Source organism: Mesocricetus auratus, unplaced genomic scaffold (genome assembly GCF_017639785.1).
Source record: "Mesocricetus auratus isolate SY011 unplaced genomic scaffold, BCM_Maur_2.0 Super-Scaffold_100009, whole genome shotgun sequence".
NCBI lineage: Eukaryota > Metazoa > Chordata > Mammalia > Rodentia > Cricetidae > Mesocricetus > Mesocricetus auratus.
In genome coordinates this window covers 1867501-1886420 of record NW_024429193.1, presented here as the reverse complement: position 1 = coordinate 1886420, position 18920 = coordinate 1867501, and the positions used below count along the sequence as shown (strand labels likewise).

At 44.3% G+C, this 18920-nt stretch overlaps 1 protein-coding gene across 1 annotated transcript in view; it reads left to right on the top strand.

Annotated features, from left to right (window-relative positions):
- Ptger3 (prostaglandin E receptor 3) overlaps positions 1–18920 on the top strand; it is a 67823-nt gene that overhangs the window by 17791 nt on the left and 31112 nt on the right. The window contains exon 2 of the mRNA XM_005083474.4: positions 13927–14106. Within this exon, the coding sequence (XP_005083531.1) occupies positions 13927–14106 (180 nt within the window). The remainder of the gene's footprint in view (positions 1–13926; positions 14107–18920) is intronic.

The window sequence follows — 18920 nt, the reverse complement described above, 5'->3', positions numbered from 1 at the left end:
TGGCATAGAATCATCGAGTGCTGACCGAAATTTAAGCGATGGTTTAAAGTCAGAGTTCCTGAGAAACAAAAATTTTCCATGAATACCTAAAATTTACCATTTGCGTGGAAATGACAGTTGGCTTCCACCTGCCACCCATTTAGTGAACAGAAGGAAGGAGTGACAGTAAGGACATGACAGCTTACAGGACAGTGGCTAGAAAAGAAGAGCCACCCATGAGGGACACAGCAAGCTGTGTTCATCCGTTGCGTGTCACAGTCACTTTCCTCCTTGCTGGAGTTTATGCACCTAAATGATGACAACGGAGAGATGTTTATGCATTTCTCATAATATACACGCCCAACAAAACAGCAACCAGCACACGGGTCTTACCCAAAGTCTATGACCGAGACTCAGTTTGCCAAACCTGTGAGTGAAGCAAGCACGTTGAAGAATCAGCATCTTTGAGGCTGGCATCCCCCAAAGGACTGCCTTCATGCCTAGTGTCCCCAAAAGGAGACACGGTGCTGAAAACGTTTGTCAGCAGCTATGATGTGGGTGAGAGTTCCATCCCATTAACAGAGTGAGGGAAGCACTGGAAACTGAGTGTCCCCCCCTGTCAGAAGGCCACAAAGCCTTTGAGCATCAAGGAGAATCCAGCCACTGAGACGCTTTCAGCCCCTTAAGCTGTAGATTCGACCTTGAAGGGTAACTCAGCTCCCCTGCTTACAGTCAACAGGACTGGAGTTAATACAAGCAAAGTAGTGAATTTCCTGAGGGTGTGTTTGGTGTTGGGGAAAAGAAAATAAATTAACGTGTAGTCTAGAAGTTATGCTATCCTTGACGACTGTTAGCCTAACTCTAGCAGGAAGATTTGCAAGCCATGTGAATCATGAGGGCAGATATTGTGCTATGAATGCCCCTCTAAAAATCTGTGTTGCCATTGTAACAGCATTCAGTTGGGATTATAGGGGATGAGGTCTGAGGGGACCACCTTCCTGATGGATTAAAGCTTATATCCTGTCATTGGCAGGTTCCCAATGAAAAGAAACAGAGTAACTGGTTTCCTCTCTGACTACAATGACTCCTTGTGCCTTTCCACCATCTTCCTAGATCTTAGCTAGCACAGTACTCTCAAACTTCCTAGCCCAAACCACAGGCCAGCAGTCTCTGTTACTTTTCTATTGCTGTGGTGAAACACCATGACCAAACCAAGTTATAAAAGGAAGCATTTCATTGGGGACTTGTTCACAGTTTCAGTGTGACAGTCCACGGCCATCATGGTGAGGAACATGGAGGCATACAAGCAGGTGTGATGTTTGAGCAGTAACTGGGAGCTCCCATCTATTCCACAGGCAGGGGAGAGTGGGAGGGGGTACTTCTCAATCTCTGGGCTTTTGAAACCTCAAAGCCCTCTCCCGATGGCACACCTCCTCCAAGGCCAAAGCTCTCGATCTTCCTAAACATTTCTACCAACTGGGAACCAAACATTCAAACATGCGAGTCTATGGGGTCCATTGACATTCAGACCACCACAATGACCTAGGCCGTGAAAGCCTGTTATAACAATAGAAAACAGAGAGAGGCAATGCATCTCTTCTCAGACTCTGTGGGCACATCAGTATTTGTTGTCCTGCATGGTCTTGTTTGTAAATAAGGAGCGTAGGACTCAAGTCATAGCACTTTCGTGGCAGTAGAAGGATACTGACATGGAGTACTAGGATTTGACAGCAAGTATCCATCGTCAGGATGGTATCAGACACATTGTGTCTTCTGATTTTTCCTTGGGGTATATTTTTTTTGGAGGAAATGCTGATAAATAAGAAGAACATAGAAATTATTCTAATGATTCAAAGATATTCTAAGCCTATACTTTTTTTTCTTATTCTTCAATTTGAACCTATCAGTTTCAAGTCACTACTATTGCTGGGATGTGACTTCCAGAAAAGTATATCTAAAATTAGGAGTGATGAGAAGAGGTGCTTATAGTCTGTCTGAATATTGACTGAATGCCACTCAGAGAGGAAGGAGGAAGGGGAAAATGGAGAGAGGGAAAAAGGTAGTTAAGAAGCTAAATGTACGTTTGGCTCTTAGATTAAAAACTCCAGGCTCTTTACCACAAAATGGACAACACACACTGTGCCCTTGTTTATCAATCATTTTTAAATTTAAAGATATTTATTATCTACAAAATACGCTGTTGTGTGGGTCATTGCTATGATACTTGTAAAAAGATCCTCCTCCTTCTTCATTTTTTGTTTGTTTTCCAAGACAAGGTTTCTCTGTGTAGCCCAGGCCGTCTTGGAACACACTTTGCTCAGGTTGGCCTTGAACTCACAGAGATCCTCTGCCTCCCTGAACGCTGGCATTAAAGGCTTGAACCACTACCACTTGGCTAAGGCTTCTAAATAGTGTATTTCATTCCTTAAGCGGGATGTAGCTTTGCAAACTGTAGAGAGTGGAGATGATGGTTAGTTAGGAGAATATGTAAAATGTCATAATTTTGAAAACTCTGAGAACTCTTGGAAACACTGAATCATTGTTCCTGGATCTCAAAGGTTCACATGCCAGGAATCTGGAAACATTGTTGATAAACAAATGTTTTTAAAATTAAAATAAATAGACAAGTGGAAGGGGAAAAAGTCAGCAAGATCAGAAAATGTTCAAAAGTGGAAAGGGAGTTAAAAGAGGTCCATATCAGACTACACTTGGGCTATAGCAAGACTTTTTTGACCTACCCCATAAATCGGTGTTTCGTGTCCTTACAAAAAATGAGGCAAAATTACTCGAGCAAAGCAGGAGGATGGACTTCCCAGAACCAGGGACCTGTGCCTGTGAAGGCCCAAGGGAAAGCCAGCAGAAAACTAGACATGTTGAAATGCTCGCTGAATACCCAAAGTAGAGAGACACTGTCATCTGTAACCGAGGGACTTAGAAAGTGGGATGAAGTGTTCTGAAATTCCAGATGGGGGTGTTTCCCGGCCACGGACAGGGAACTGTCTCCAGAGGAGAGACGAGGTCACAGATGCTGGGCCCTCTGAGAGGGGATTTAAGGCTGTGAACAACGGGCTCGGAAGAGCCGAGGGTCTTGTGGTATGGTGGAACTGGGAACCTAGAGGCTCTGTGTCTGTCGACATCCTCCTGTACGGTGAAGGTGTCCCACGGTGCAGACCCAGAGCTGTTATTCTGGCACACTGCAATGTTCAATAAGGATGCTGTCCGAACAAGTGAGAGACAACCTGTTTTGGATAATGCCATCAAGAAACCTGTGGCTTTGTAGGCTAACTTAAAAATTCAATCAAAGAGCAATGCCCAAGGGCTGAGAAGACGACTCACGTTGGCAAAATGCTTGCTGTTCAATGAGCCACACCCCCGGAATCCGGTTGCGCAGAGGGAGGAGAGATGACCAAATGAACCAAGATGGAACTGGAGATACCCGTAGAAACAGTTGACTTGACTTAATGAGAGCACGCAGACCCTAGTTGTAAAGCAGGGGAACCAGCATTGAACCAAACCAAGCCCTCTGAATATGGGTACCAGCTAGGAGACCAAGGCAGGCTATGGGACCTCTAACAGGGGAGCCAGGGTTTATACCTAGGTCACAAATCGACTTTGGGAGCCCTTTCCCTGTGGAGGGCTACTATTGCATCCCAGATACGGGAAGGAGGGCCCAAATGATGTGATGGACTTTCATGGTTCCCCGTGGAGGGTCTCACTATCCCTGGGGAGTGGGTCGGAGGTGGGTTGGGGGGTTGGTGGGAAGCATGGGAGGATGGGAGGGCGAGAGAATGGGGGATGGATATGTAAATAAGAGTGTCCCTAAAAATAAAAAAAAAGGAAAAAATGCTTGCTGTTCAGGCAAGAGGACCTGAATTCAGATCTCCCACACTTACACAAAAGCAAGGCACAGCAGCCTGGGCCTGTGTATAACTCTAGGGCAGGGGAGGGAGAGACAGGAGAGCCCTGGAACTTGCTGTCTAGCTAGCCTCACCTAAGCAATTGACAAAGTAAAATAAATCTGATCGTTAATCTATGCCATGTACTCTACAGCACAGGAAAAGATATGTTAGCATGCTGTGGCCATAACAGAAGCCAACATTCATAACAAAAAGTTCTTTGCCTTTAGTGAACCCTAATGAATATGTTGGTGAAGCTAATTTTTTTTGACAAACTAAAAATTGTTTTCCTAGTAATTGTTAAATTATATAGACATTGTCTACATAGAATTCAAACCAAAATGATCACATTATGGTTTTAGGCTGGGTCGTGCATTAATATTTCAACAAGTTACTAGACTGTTTTGATGAGCTAAGTAATCTAACAATATTCTAAATTTGAGGCTTCTATTCTAAATATAAAAACAATGCATTTGTTGTCTAGAATTTGGGAAACAAAGAAAAACACAGACAAGATAATAGAAATTGCCTTAATTCTTCCTGACTGGTAACTACTTCTAATATTCTGTGTATTTACACACACATTTGTTCTGAATTAATTACAATTGCAGTATGTCTTCTGTTTCCACACCCTGAATATTTCTTCTTCCCTCTTTTCTATCTAAATTATAAACAAGCTTGTTTTACATGTCAACCCCAGTTCCCTCTCCCTCCCCTCCTCCCCTGCTCCTCCACCAACACCAATCCTGTCTCCTTTCTGCTCCCCAAGGAGGGTAAGGCCTTCCATGAGGGATCTTCAAAGTCTGTCATATCATTTAGAGTAGGGCCTAAACCCTCCTCTATGTCTCTAGGCTGAGAGTGTCCCTCTATGTGGAGTGGGCTCCCGAAGTCCATTTGTGTACTAGGGATGAATACTGATCCACTACCAGAGGCTCCATAGATTAACCAGACCTCCAAACTGACATCCTCATTCAGGGGGGTCTGGAACAGTCCTATGCTGGTTTTCCAGTCTGGACACCCTGAATATTTCTTCATGTTATTTGTCTTCAAAAGCATGATTTTAAATGGCAGTGTTGGAATACATATACATTGTGTATCCAATGAAAGCTATTTTTATGACTGGAGGATGGCTCATGGACCTTGTAATCATGAGTCTGAGTTCAAATCACCACAATCCATGTAAAGTCAAGCACGGTAGCATGCGTGTGAATTGCGGAAGCTCACAGGAAATCTGGCCTGGGATACATAATGTCTGAAACAAGATGGGAAGCAAGGACCTATGCCCGGGGTTATCCTCTGACCTCCACACGCACACCATGACACATTTGTACACACACACACACACACACACACACACACACACACACACACACACACACACGTCCCCAGTGTCCGTTTTTCCAAAGTCAGGCTTTTAAAATTTTATATTTTGATGTTGATGTCAGTACTCTGCATAGTAAACTAACCCACATTTCCAATTCTTTTTCTTTTAGAGCACGACCACAGTTCTTTGGGCGGGCGGTGGTAGAGTTGAGCATTTTCAGTTTTATTTAAATTGCATTTAAAGAAATAAAAACAAAATAAGCAAGAACCTGGGGGCAGGACCTGAAGTTGTGTCCACAGAGGGGCATTGCCTGCTGGATTCCTGCCTTGAGCTGCCTCTCTGGTTCCCCTTGATGGTAGGCTGGGACCTGGAAGCCAGATCAGCCCTTTCCTCCCCAAGCAGGTTGTGGCCAGTGTTTTGTCACAGCAAATAAAACAAGGCACTAAGTCAGGAGGACATGCTTGTCTCTGCATGCCCCCTGTCCTGCACTGTCCTGTCTCTGAGTGCCAAGGATTCTGCTGTAGAAGCCTGTGCTATCGAGGGACAGACCCCCCCCCCACCAGGATGGAAGCAGGTGCCCCTTGCAGGCTGAAGGTCAGTACTCTTCCCTGCTGGTCACCTCTGCAAGTTCACTGCCCGGAGGAGAAGATGTTAGCCCTGCCTCAGAGAAGGGGGAGTGCGAGATCCAAACTAGTTGCCTGTCTTGAACCGCAGTCAGAACTGAATCCAACTTATACAAAAGGGCTTTAACTGTTGGGCAGCCTACAGCCTACATATTCCTCCTGAGACCGCCTTTCCGCAGAGCTTTATGGATCCTCACTCATGATCCCCGGATGCCTATTTCGTCCATGTTTACCCCCAGAGATGTGAAGTTTCCTGCGTGGGGAGTTGACTTTCTCGTCATAGCTTCTTCCTTTGTCTTTGTTTTCTTTTCCAAATAAACTTTCTTTTGTCTCCCAGCTTTACTAATCGGAGAGAGTCCAATCATATAGCTGTACATGGGGCCTCTAATCCAGCCGGTGGTCGACAAAACTCAGACAGCAGAGGATGTCCCTGAAGTCATAAGTGGGGCTAAAGCTGGCAAGAGGAGGTAGGGACGGGACACTGCCAGCCTGGTTTTCAGTGTCTATGAGCTGTGTGTCACCCTGAATTCATATCAGATAAGTGAGGGCAGCCTCAGAAACAGCAGAGTGGGTGGGACTCGGAGGTAACCGGACAACTAACGAGAGAACAGAGCAGCAGCTTGGAGAAGCAGCCGCCCTTTCCTAATCCTCCAGCAATCCTTCATATCATGCAATTATGTGCTTGAAAGGGCCCAAACTGGTTTTCAGTGTATTATAGTGCAATGTGTTCATCAAAGGACTGGGGATTTCCAGTGGAGCAGGTTGCTCTACTGCAGTCCAACAGAATCCAGAGCAAAACATCATAGATAAAAATTGGCTTATGAAGAAATTTCCCTTAAAGAATTACATTAGGAATGGAGCAAGGATGTGTAAATGTCTCATCATGGGGCCTAAGAGCGGCTTGTCAGTTTCCATCTCCGCTACACAAATTAGTTTGTCTGGGTGTACTCGTCCGTCATCACCAAACGCTACGGTTGGCCAACAACTCAAGGCAAGGCACCACTGAACCGCGAAGGTTAGCTCGGACGTTTTCTAGGTGTGTGGAGTCCGAATTCGCTGCCACCAAGTGTAGACTGTGAAAACTGCCCTTGCTGGCTTGTGCTCGCATACACAAGAGAGCAAGCCCATGGGGGTAAGAGAGGATTTGTTTTCCCTTGAGAATGCTGTGGCCGGGAGAGAACATAGGAATCACTGCTTTCATTTCATATTGTGCCTGCTTATCTATAGTGTGGAGATTTCTCCTTCCAGATGATACTCGGGAGAGAGGCCAGAAACTTGGGATGCTGTCTCATTACTCTCTGGACCAGATCCCATGTTACAGGTAGCTGCTCAGAAGGAATAGTAATCAAGATTTATATATATGTGTGTGTGTGTGTGTGTGTGTATACATATACATACAGGCACACACATATATGTGTGTATATATACATATATATGTAAATTTGGTTAAAAAGAAAAAGGAAACCTCCTCTGTATGAGGTTGCACATGCGTTGAGCTTTCCTTCTCCCCCGTACAAAGAGCAGCAGAACAGAATCAATTAGTTCTTCCAGAAGAAGTTGTAGATCCATGCTCAGAGTTTGCTCCCACAGTCTGAAGAGCTTGAGAAAAAATATCTGCAGACTCACACAAGAAAATCACCACCACAGATTAGCTCCTTGAGTATAAGGAAATCCACAGGCAGATGCCAGACTTGCATTCTTACTCAGGACGAGATGGCAATCTGAGGCCCTGTTTCCTTGTCTTCAGTCAGCTGGGAATGGAGCACCGTGGGTGCTACCTCCAACTCCAATTATCTGTGTGTGATCTAGCACATGATTTCTGGGAAGAGCTGGTGTGACTGCCTGGATGCCAGCTATTGCTTAGAGAGCTTATTCATAATTTTATAATCACTGCATTGCCAGTGGGAAATTACCAACCATTAGCCAGTTTAAGGCATGTGGAACCTATCTATGTTAGCTTCATGAAAATAATTTGAAGTTATTAGTCTCACAAAATAAATTCTAAGATAATCAAGGACTTCACAAAATGACTGGAATCTCACTTTGATAAGTCATTTTGTGAATATTCATGACCATGAAGAGTTAAAGAAATGCAATACTTCATTTTATAGGAAAAAAATGAAAATATAACCGCAAGCAATTTTAAGTGACATGGTCAGAACAATTCCTGAAAGGCAGGTAGTGACCGAATATGTTTGGATTTTAGATGATTGTACTTTATAAGGTTCTTTAAGAAGTAAGTGAAACTTTTGCAAATGCTTAAAATACGGGGAGAGAGGAATGATTAGTATGCTTGTCACAAAAACAACTGAGTTTTTAGAAGAGTTGTTTTAAGGCTTTTAATCGAACACACTGAGTGCCCACACAACATTTGAATAGCACATACACTCATATATGTCTGTTGTCAACATAGGAACCGAGGTCACTCAGGCAGGAGTTGGTGGTGATGTTTTTACCTCTGTAGCTTTGAAAAATGTTCCCAAGAAAGTGCAGACTGTAAACAAGCTTTACCCACAAGCGCAAACAACATTTTCACTCCTCATTCTCTTTATCGGTTATTGGAGCTCAGTGTGGTGGAGGTAGCAATTTTCTACTGCTGCTATAACAAATCATTAGACACTTGGCAGCCCAAACGCCACAGGACTTTGTCTCAGAGCTCTTTAGGTTAATCTACAGAGGTGTCCCTGGATTGCAGCCAGTGTGTCCAGGAGGCCACATTGTTGCTTGGTTTTCCTGTGTGCAGTGACCAAAGCAAGTGGTATCCTCATCAATATGACCTTACCCTCAAGCTCCTCTGGGTAACCAAGGGAGTGGCAATTGTTTGGGGGGGAGCTTCAGGGACACCTCCTTCCAAGCAGCAACTTAAAGGGACGTTTCCTGCACCTGGTGCTGGGCTCTTTGTTTGGTAATTGTGACTCGTCCCCTGGCCCGTTTATAGGTAGTTCCAATTATACCCTTTCCTATATACATTTCAGGAAACTTATAGTTTTTCCCAAACATTCTTAGTTTGTGCACACCCCTACCCTGCCCATGACCTCCTTTCTCATCCCGCTTCCCTCAAGCCCTCCCCCCCCCCCCCCGTTATCCCTTTTCTCCTCATATCACTTGTGTTTTACTCCCCGATCTCCCCATGGCCCCTTTCAGTTACTGGTACTTACCGATACTCCAGGTTAAACACATAAATGTGAAGACTGGAAGCCGGGACCCTGATATAAAACAGAAAATGTAGCATTTGCTTTTCTGGACCTGGGTAACCTCACTTGGCATAAAGTTTTCCTCTTTGACCCATTCACCCGCAAATTTAGTAACTTAACTTCTCTTTACAGCTAAATAAAGTTGCACCATGTATATTTCACCCATTTTCGCTGCATGTTCGACAGTTGGTAAACATACGGGCTGTTTTCAACCCCTTGCTATTGTGAGTAGAACAGTAATGAGCACGGATAAGTAGGGGTCTGCCGGTGTCTCTAGGGCAGGATATTGAGTCCTTTGGGAGGACGCCCAGGCTTGGTAATGCATTGATAGCTTATTGAAGAATCTCCACGCTTATTTCCAATATATGTACCAGTTTCCGCTCCCACCAGCCATGAAGAATGAAGGTCCCCTTTTCTGGTATCTACACCAGCGATTGTTATTATTTATTTTCTTCATCTTACCACCATGACTACGTTAAGATGAAATCTCAGAGTTTTGATTTGCATTTTCCTGGTTAATAAGGATGGAGAAAACTTTAAGAAACATTTTCTTGGCCTTTTGGTAAACTCCGTTTAAGTATAAAGCCCACATTCTTTGTTGAGTTGTCTGCTTTCTTGATGCTTTGGTTTTTGAGTTCTCTGCGTATTGTAGATATCAATCTGCCATTAGGATATATAGCTGCCAAGTATTTCCTCTCATCCCTTTTGACCTTTGACTCTTTCTTCCGCCATATAGGTGTTTTTAAGTTTAAAACAGATTCATTTTTAATCCCAAACATTACAGCACAGTTCAAAGACATACTGATTAGATCCCTGTTAAGGGACAGTGAGAAAACAGTAAAAGTCTATTTCTGCAAGAAAATCGTCCTGTTTCTGTAAGCACAGAGAACCTGTATGTGCAGGGAAAACCCTGTGATTCCTAACACCGTAGTCTCAAGTCTGAGCTGAGGTGTTTTAAGACACTGTGTGTAGGCCTCAAGTGATATAGAGCACACGTGTTACGTGTATCCAAACCAGAGCTGCAGTGCAATACTGGAGATAGCTCAGGCGGGCACATCTAGAAATATCTGGGGCTCACTTATGTTTTTTTCATCGCACATGCAACGGTCTTTTCCTACTGCTGTATTTTTATTTTATTATTTTTTTCACAACCTCCACATTCAGTGACGTGACCTCATATGGGGTTACAACCCCACAGTTTAAGATGCTGCACTTTAAATGACACGGCAAATGTATTGATAGCTTATTGAACAATCTCCACACTTATTTCCAATATCTGTGCCAGTTTTTGCTCCCACCAACAGTGAAGAATGAAGGTCCCCTTTTCTGGTATCTACACTAGCATTTTTATTTGTTATTTCCACAGTTCTGGACACTGGGGACACCAAGGGGCTTCCTGGTTTAGTTCCCCATGACTGAGACAGATGGCTGCCTTCAGGCTGCATCCTCATAGCTAGGACAGGACCTGGTATCTCCCACTCTCCTCATGAAGACCCTAATCCCATCCCAGGGGGCTCCCGCCTTTTAATCCCATCTAAACTGAGTTACCCCCTCCAAAGCTGCAGGTCCAGCACCATCGCAGCAGGTGTCAGATCTTCAGACATGAGCTCTAGAAAACACAGACATTCACTGCGCGGTAGGACCAGCCGCGGGGACCGTTACTGCTCCAACTCCGAATGTGTGTGGGAGAGTCTGCACTAGGGCGAGACTGAGGCCAGAGTGAAAGACCCTGCACAGGGTGAGGCAAGAGTCTGCTGGTGACTCCGAAGAATTGTGAAAGAGAATGTGTGGTCAGGAGTCCTTTGGTTTCCAAGGAATGTCGAATTAAATCTGGGACATTTAATTACAATTTCCACAGCCACATTTTATCTTGCTTATTTTTTGTTGTCTTTCACACAACGCGTCTCCGTCCCATTGATTTCCCCGTCCCTTCGTATCCGCCCTCTGCCCTCGCAACCTCCCCTGTGAAATAAAATTAAAATTTAAGGGAAAAAAGAAAAAGGGAGAAGGAAAAAGAAATCGGTCTCATCTCGGAAGCTGCAGTGTGACACAGCGAGTCTCGCAGTAAACCCTCTTATCTGTGTATCTTTACTTGTGAGTGTGCATTACAAAGAGTCTGGTCTGGTTGGAGGCCTCTGGCTTCCGCTACGCAATCGATGCTGGGCCCTCACTGGAACCCCTCTTGGTTATCCAGATGTTGCCCTGTGTTGTGGAAACCCTGCAGGTTTGGGTCTTAAGGACCCGTCCCTTCACGTGTTCCAGCAGATCACAGATGGCGGAGGTGGGGGGGGGGGTGTTGGGGTGAGCCGAAACATAACCCTGGTTCTGTGCCTGGGTAGTTAGTGGCAGGGTTGGTGGACATGCCAGCTCTCCCTTGATCTCACCGCAATGAGCTCTTCCTCGGCATCGTCCTGGCGAGTTCACCCCTACGCAGCGATGAGCGAGGGGCAGGACCCGTCCTTCTTCCGCGTCCTCCGGGTCCGATCCCCCCACACCTTCAGGGCCGGCTCTAACTGCGTTGCCCAAGAGTGGCCTACTGGCTACTTTCCTGGGTGCCGCAATTGCAATTGATGAGAAGCAGGACCGGCTCTCCCGCCTGCCTTGGGTGTTGATGTGGGGTGGGGGGGGGGTGGAGAAGGCATCTCTCCCCTGCCCATACTGCCACATGACAAATGAGTAACGGGGTCAGCTCTCCCATGCCTGTCCTATGCTCACAGCTTCAGGGATGGCTCATCCACACCTCTGCCAAGGGGGGTTTTAAAGGCTCTACTGCTCAGGTGATGCGCACGCGGGGCCCTGCCTTCCTGAGTGTTGTAGCTGTTGGCCAGGCAGAGGCAGCTCTTGAGCCCATCTGACCTCAGGGCCAGCTGTCCCGCCCACGCCGCCACAGCCCACGGCCACATTTTGTGATCCAGAAGAAGAGCCAGCAATCGTATACAATGAGGTAGAAGTGTAGGCCAAATAAACCCTTTCCTTGCCAGCTTTTGGTCATGGAATCTCATCCAAGCAATAGAAACCCTAACTAAGACACCGGTGAGAGGACGTGATTAGTAGTTATATAGACCTAGGTAGGTGAAGTCAGCCCTTGTCTTTACCCCTGTTAATAAACTGGAATCTGGGTCATCCCTGCCTGTCTTTATCGCTTGAGTGCGGCACACGCCACTTCTGCTCAGAAAGACCCAACGGTGTGGTTTAGCATTGCTGGGGCGGAGACACGATTGCAAACTGCATTCTCCATGCTTTCTCCAGGGTTCACCGCCGATCCCCCTGTGTGTGTGTGTGGGGGTCCCCTTTGCCCCGCCTCTCAAGACACACTTCTGGTGGCCACAGTCCCTCATTTTCGTCTCGTGAGTGTGAGATACTTCTTCCTCCTCCACTTGTTTAGTTTTTCTGATGACTAGTGATTTTAAACATCTTCTCATATGCCTAAGGACCCTTACTTTTTTCTTTATGCGAAAATAGCAGACATTCGCCCATGTATACCTATTAATTCCAATGTAAACATATTTGTATATGCCTCATAGTGTTGTTTTTATATGTACCATACTATAGCCCTTGAAATACAAACATTTGTTAGATGCCTGCCTGCTATCCTCAACTCTAGTCACTGGGACTATATTAGTCAAGGAATAACTCCAAATGCCCACCATCCTGGAGTTTAACATCTAGATGACCTCCCCCCCCAAAAAGGAGATAAAAGTAAAATAGCATGCATCATGAAGTTTTTTTATATCTACTTTATGTGAATGAGTGTTTTTATCTTCATGTATGTATATAGACCACATGTGTGTAGTACCTGCGGAGAGACCCGAAAAGAGGACATTAAATCCTCTGGAACTGGAGTTACAGATGTTTGTGGGCTGCTATATAGGTACTGGGAATCAAACCCAAGTCTTCTGGAAGAGCAGCCAGTGTTCTTAACCTCTGAGCCATCTCTCCCATGCCATAGCATGTAGGTTTCTTTGTTTTTGTTTTTTGAGACAGGGTTTCTCTGTGGCTTTAGAGGCTGCCCTGGAACTCTCTCTGTAGACCAGGCTGGTCTCAAACTCACAGAGATCTGCCTGCCTCTGCCTCCCGAGTGCTGGGATTAAAGGCGAGTGCCACCACTGCCCGGTATAGCATGTAGTCTTAATGAACTTAAATTTGAGTTTGGTTCAGCCACTTTGCATCATTAAACCATGTTTATTTTGTAATTGTAAAAGGGATGTGGTAGTAACCATAAGTTTATAAGTTTATTAAATGCATATGAGTAACCTCCCACAGTACCCATATTAGGAAAACAACAACAACAAAACAACATTGGGAATCACAATAATGTGGTTGTATTTTTCCCCTTCTACTTTTTTCTTTAATGATAGATTTTAATTAGAATTACTAGAATTTATATTTAATATGTCTTCATTATTGCTGAGGTATTAGGTGTCATCTGGCTGCCATCCTACTGTGAATTTGGCTGATTTGAGATGTGTTATGGACAGGTTTTTGTTTTTGTTTTATAATTTCAAAAGCCAAGAACCTGAAAACCCACATTTTTTTGATTTGTTTTGTTTGAGATAGGGTTTCTCTGTGTAACAGCCCTAGCTGTCCTGGAACTCTCTCTGGAGACCAGGCTGGCCTTGAACTCACAGAGACCCACCTGCTTCTGCCTCCTGAGTGCTGGGATTAAAGGTGTGCACCACTACTGCCTAGCTGAACACACACAAAGTTTTACAAAATCACATTGTGTCAAATGGCCAAAACTGTGGGACAATTCACAGAACAGTCTGAACTCGGAGTGGTGGTCTCTTGCTGTGTTGGGGCCAACACTCAGTTTAGCAGTGAGCTTAGGAAGACAGTGTGTGTCGGGCGTGCTGCAGAGATGTCTGTGATCTTGTCAAGCTTTGCAACAACTGTCTGTCCTTCTTTCTTAGATAATGATGCTGAAAATGATCTTCAACGAGACGTCCGTTGAGCAGTGCAAGACACAGACGGGAGAGGAGAAGGAGTGCAATTCCTTTCTAATTGCAGTGCGCCTGGCTTCGCTGAACCAGATCTTGGACCCCTGGGTTTACCTGCTGCTGAGAAAGATCCTTCTTCGGAAGTTCTGCCAGGTAGCAAACGCTGTCTCCAGCTGCTCTAGTGACGGACAGAAAGGGCAGCCCATCTCATTATCTAACGAAATAGCGCAGCCAGGGCCGTGAAAGTGAACCCAACCAATGCGCACACTCACAGCTTCTGCAGCCGATATCCCTAACCCTTACGGACAGAGGCATCTCTGGCATGCTGCTGTTTACGCATTGGAATGGAATTTTTTTTGGATCTAAAGCTAGATGGTCTGAGAAGCATAGACAATCCCTTTTGTGCCAAAACCCTGAAATACAAACAAAAGAAAATCTGTTAGTAATAGCCTAGCAGTTTGAGTCTCTGCCATCTGTAGCTGAATGTGGGGTTATTTGTGTGATAGAACACTTCTGATAAATGACCTCGAGCTACTTGGGGTATGGGTGTTTGTTGACCCAGCACACTGTGTGGGGGGAGTTTGGAGTGTAAACCCCTGGGCAGTGGACCAGGACCTAGAGATTTGTTTTCTCCTTGGACACTGGTAGTGTTCTCTTTCATCGTCGTCTCTGTTACTTTTGCTTCCTCCTTTGCTTCCAACTCGAAAGTTTAAAGGGCCTAGATGGGTTTTTAAAAACTGTGTGAGGCGTCCACATATTTATTGTCTTGATGCTATTTAAATATTATTAAATGTTGTTCAATAGATTGTAAACTGGTAACCTTATAAAATTTAACTTTTGGTTGGGTTGGTAAGGAAGTTTAACTGAATAAGAACCAGTTCTACTTTTCATTATTTTTCAAATACAACAGTTTATGTCCACCCACTGCCGCTGAGTGTTCTTTCCCTTGAATCCATTACGCATTCTTAGAGGCTTGGGGGAGAGTCATAACAGGTCTATGAGAGTCATGAAGTAGTTACTTCAGAAAGCTACCTGGGGGCCGGACTGAGAGCTGTTCCCACTAGTGTTCTGGGGTCTTTAAAGTACCAATTCTGATTCTGGAACAGACAGAAATTTAGAAATAAAGATTTCCCACGTTTGGCTTTCTTGCAAGACAGGAACACTAATGATGACTTCTCTGCAGCCTCCGCCCTCCCTGCCCTTGGGTGAGCGGTCTTACACACTGGCTTTCACACAGCTTGCAAGGGCACAAGGCTTGAAGCTTCTGCCTAATGTCTTCTTGTGGCGCATGTAAATTACAACTGGAAGGTTTGGGGGGGCCTGAGGGTTTAAAGGTTACCCCATAAAGACTGTGCTCCCTCAGGACCACCATCCCAGATACTGCCCTTATTTTTTGGCACCCCCCACTTTTTTTTGCCAGTTGACCAATAATGTGAAGATTGTAATTTGCACTTTACTGCTCACCAGTTTCTTCAAAGCTTGAGATTTCTTTCTGCTTCTTACACAATGGTATTTTCTTTGTGGTTCCTACCGGTTTGGATGAGAGCTGCTTGTAACCATTACAGTGTATCTGTTAGGTTAATTGTGCTCACTGGCCTAGGAGAATTGGAATAACTAGACTAAAAGATCACATCAAAGTGAGTCAGAATATAAAACGGAGTAGAGGTGCTGACACCATCCAGGATGCCTCCAAACTCCAGATGTAAAAGACGAGAGCATAGGACTATACTATGGCTGGCCCTGTTATAAAAAAATCTCCCTTTGGTAGTACGTTCATAGAGTATAGGACAGCATTGTCCTCTCTCAGACTTAAACAACTGTATAAAAAAAAATGAGACTTTGCTTTTGGGGGTGTTCCCTGAGCCTCTCTGTGATCATGTAGACATACACTGCTGGATTTGAGTGGTGAAGTGTAATTTTGTTACTTCTTCCCACGCTTGCTGTAGCATTTGGAATATAGGACTTTCCAATAAACATTGTATGGTGGAGGAGTAAATAAGATTCTGCCACAACTGCTGGCTCTTGGGGCAGCTGACACATCAGTTACAGCTCATCCAGCCCATAAGGCAAATGGCTTCTTATTTAGTTGAGTGAACAGACCTCTGCCTTTAGAGAAGTTTGCCATGTTGCATGGTGTCACCTGTACTTCTAGACTATTAAGTCTAGAAGATGTGTCTCCAGGTGGTGTAAGAGGACATCATTCTCCATCAAGCTGTTCCTGAATGAATGGTTGTTTTTCAAAACAAGCTTGAAAAGGAAGCATAAAGGGAAGAAACTGTGAGTTTTGTTACCTGAGAAACCATTGGTTGGTCCAGCAAAACCTGATAGGTAGTTAAAGTCCCCCACAGTCTCAGCTTGGGATGGCCCAAGTTAAGCGATATGCTGCGGAGAAAGTGGGCTTCTGCAGGCAGAAGGGGGGTATCTCCATTTCTGAGTTTGATTCGCTGGCCTTGAAGTTCACTCCCAGACAGTTGGTTTATCCCTACATATATATGGGTGCACAGGAAGAATGCACGCATAGATTACAGCCCTTTCCTGAACCTGAAAGTATTAGTTAGTCTCAGAAAACCACACGGAAAGGACAAGTGAATAAAATGTAGAAACACGTGTCAAATTAGTGTCTGTGGTTTTCAAATGATTTTAGGCTTCATGTATGTCATAGATGGAAGAGATGATATGTTGTCAAATATGAAGAGTTAATGTTTGAAATAAAGTGGACTTGGTGAATATCTTAGAAACGCTTTTCAGTTGGAGAAACAAAATACATTACTATTACTTCAGGGCCAGGCATGGTGGTACATGCCGCTAACTCCAGATTACAGAGGTAGAGGCCAGATGACCACCTCATACTGAAGTTACTCTGGCTTACATAGTGATTTCCTCACAGCCAGGCAACGCAGAGACTGCATCTCAAACAACAACAACAAATCTGTGAGAATTATCAAATTTGCCCAATGTTGTATAGCAAGATATTTTAAATAAACACATTTAGTCACAATGGGTTTAAACTATTCTGAAAATGAATATATTTCTGATATTCCTTTATCCCATAAAGAATCTCCTGACAGAGTTACAGAAAAATATTATAAGATGTCCCATATGTTAAGGGAGAGACTAAAAACTCACAAACAGGACCCAAAATGGTGACACCTTGGCCATATCCTGATGCTTAAACTTTAGATGGATTGATTCTTTATTTTATCGATCGTTTTCACAGTGTTACTGGTTGGGGGCCCCAAATTTGTGACTGGCTTTCAGGCTTCCTAGTATAAAAATTATTCAATTATTCAATAGTTCTTTTGTGTTGAGATGGAATCAGAGATGGAAAGAAAAACTTTGCTCTTCTACGTTTGTTGGCATGAGTGTTGCCAGTTACTTCAAAAGCACTCTCAAACCACACACAACACAGGAAAAAGTGTCAAGCCTCCTTGCAAAGTGTTGTTGTCTAAATACAGTGAAAATCTCAACTAGGATAACCAAATTGTTAGTGTTTTATCCACCTACTGAAAGGCGGTGACAGATTTTCCACAGACCCTTATTTAATGCTTTTTTGGTGATTATTTTCTTTTGGTTCTAATATGCCAAAACTGAAATCTAAATAAATGTAAAAAAAAAGTGTGTCTTTGGCTAAGCCCAGAGGTGCCTTTTCTGTGTTGCAAAAAAGAGTTAAGCTTCAGCCGACATTTTCACAGTATTGTGTATGAAAGTGTTACAAAATTTAAAAAGTCAGCCCAAGGAGACAGCTGACAATGGCAAACTAAGCAGGAACCAAGGAATTAAGGAAACTTTCTTGTTTTATGTAACATGTGTGTGATGATCCCTAAGGTGAAGACCATGCGACAGCCCATGACCATTTAGTTTGCACTGTTACACTGTAGCACCATAAGCAGAAAACATTCTCTGCAGAGACAATTCCACTACACACATTGTAATCACCTCCGCGTCTGAGCTCCTCTGAGTTACAGATCATTATTGTCGGGAGTTTCCCACCAGCCAGCTGTGCGTTCTAAACATTAAACAGCACCTGCACTGCCTGCCCCCTTTGGAACTGATTTACCAACACTGCCTTCCTCACAATGCCTGCCCGTTCGCTGCCCGTCCGCTCAGAGAGAGCAGGGATCAGAGACATTTGCTGTTGTTGAGGCCTTGGTTGTTTCTACGCAGCTTCAAGAGAGCAATTCTATTATAGAAGTAAGGAGAGGGAGGGAAGAAAGAAATCTCCCAGAACAAAATTAGCCTTTGAGTATCTTGGAGATAATTCCACATCTAATGTCCCCTTTAAACGTGAAGCGTTTAGGCTCTGGTGTGAAACACTTTGGACTTAAAGTATATTGCTCTTTTAAAGTAAGGAGGTCTCGGGTCACCAAAACCGAGCAGTCATTTAAAAATAGTTTCCTTGTATAGTTTTTAGATTCTGGAAAAAAATCAAGATTTATTGAGAAGCTAGGGGGAACACATACAATTTTTCACACCCTTCAAGATTTTGGGTGCTCTAGAAGGGTGGCCATTGTGGGGATGGGCGGGATGGAGACCATGGAGACCATTAGGGAGACTTGTCCACTGCAACTCATTAAAATTCTTGGTATTTTAAGGCAGACTCAGAGGCAGAGACAGGGAGGGACTTCCTTTAACTTTACACACTGTCCACCCTGAAGACAAAGAGGTGTGGTCTGGGCTTGTTTTTGTAAAAGAAAATGATGAACTCGTTCACTCAGATAATCACTAAACAAGAGTGAGAGAGGGGAGAGAGGGAAAGAGAAAGAGAGAGAGAGAGAGAAGGAGGAGAAGAGATAGAGAGAGAGAGATAGAGAGAGAGGAGAGAGAGAGAGAGACAGAGAGAGAGGCAGAGAGACAGAGAGACAGAGAGACAGAGAGGACCTAACATTTTGCCACATCAGTTACTGTGGTCTGCTCACAGCCAACAGACACAACCCCCACTATGGGGTCCTGGATACATCTGCCCTTCA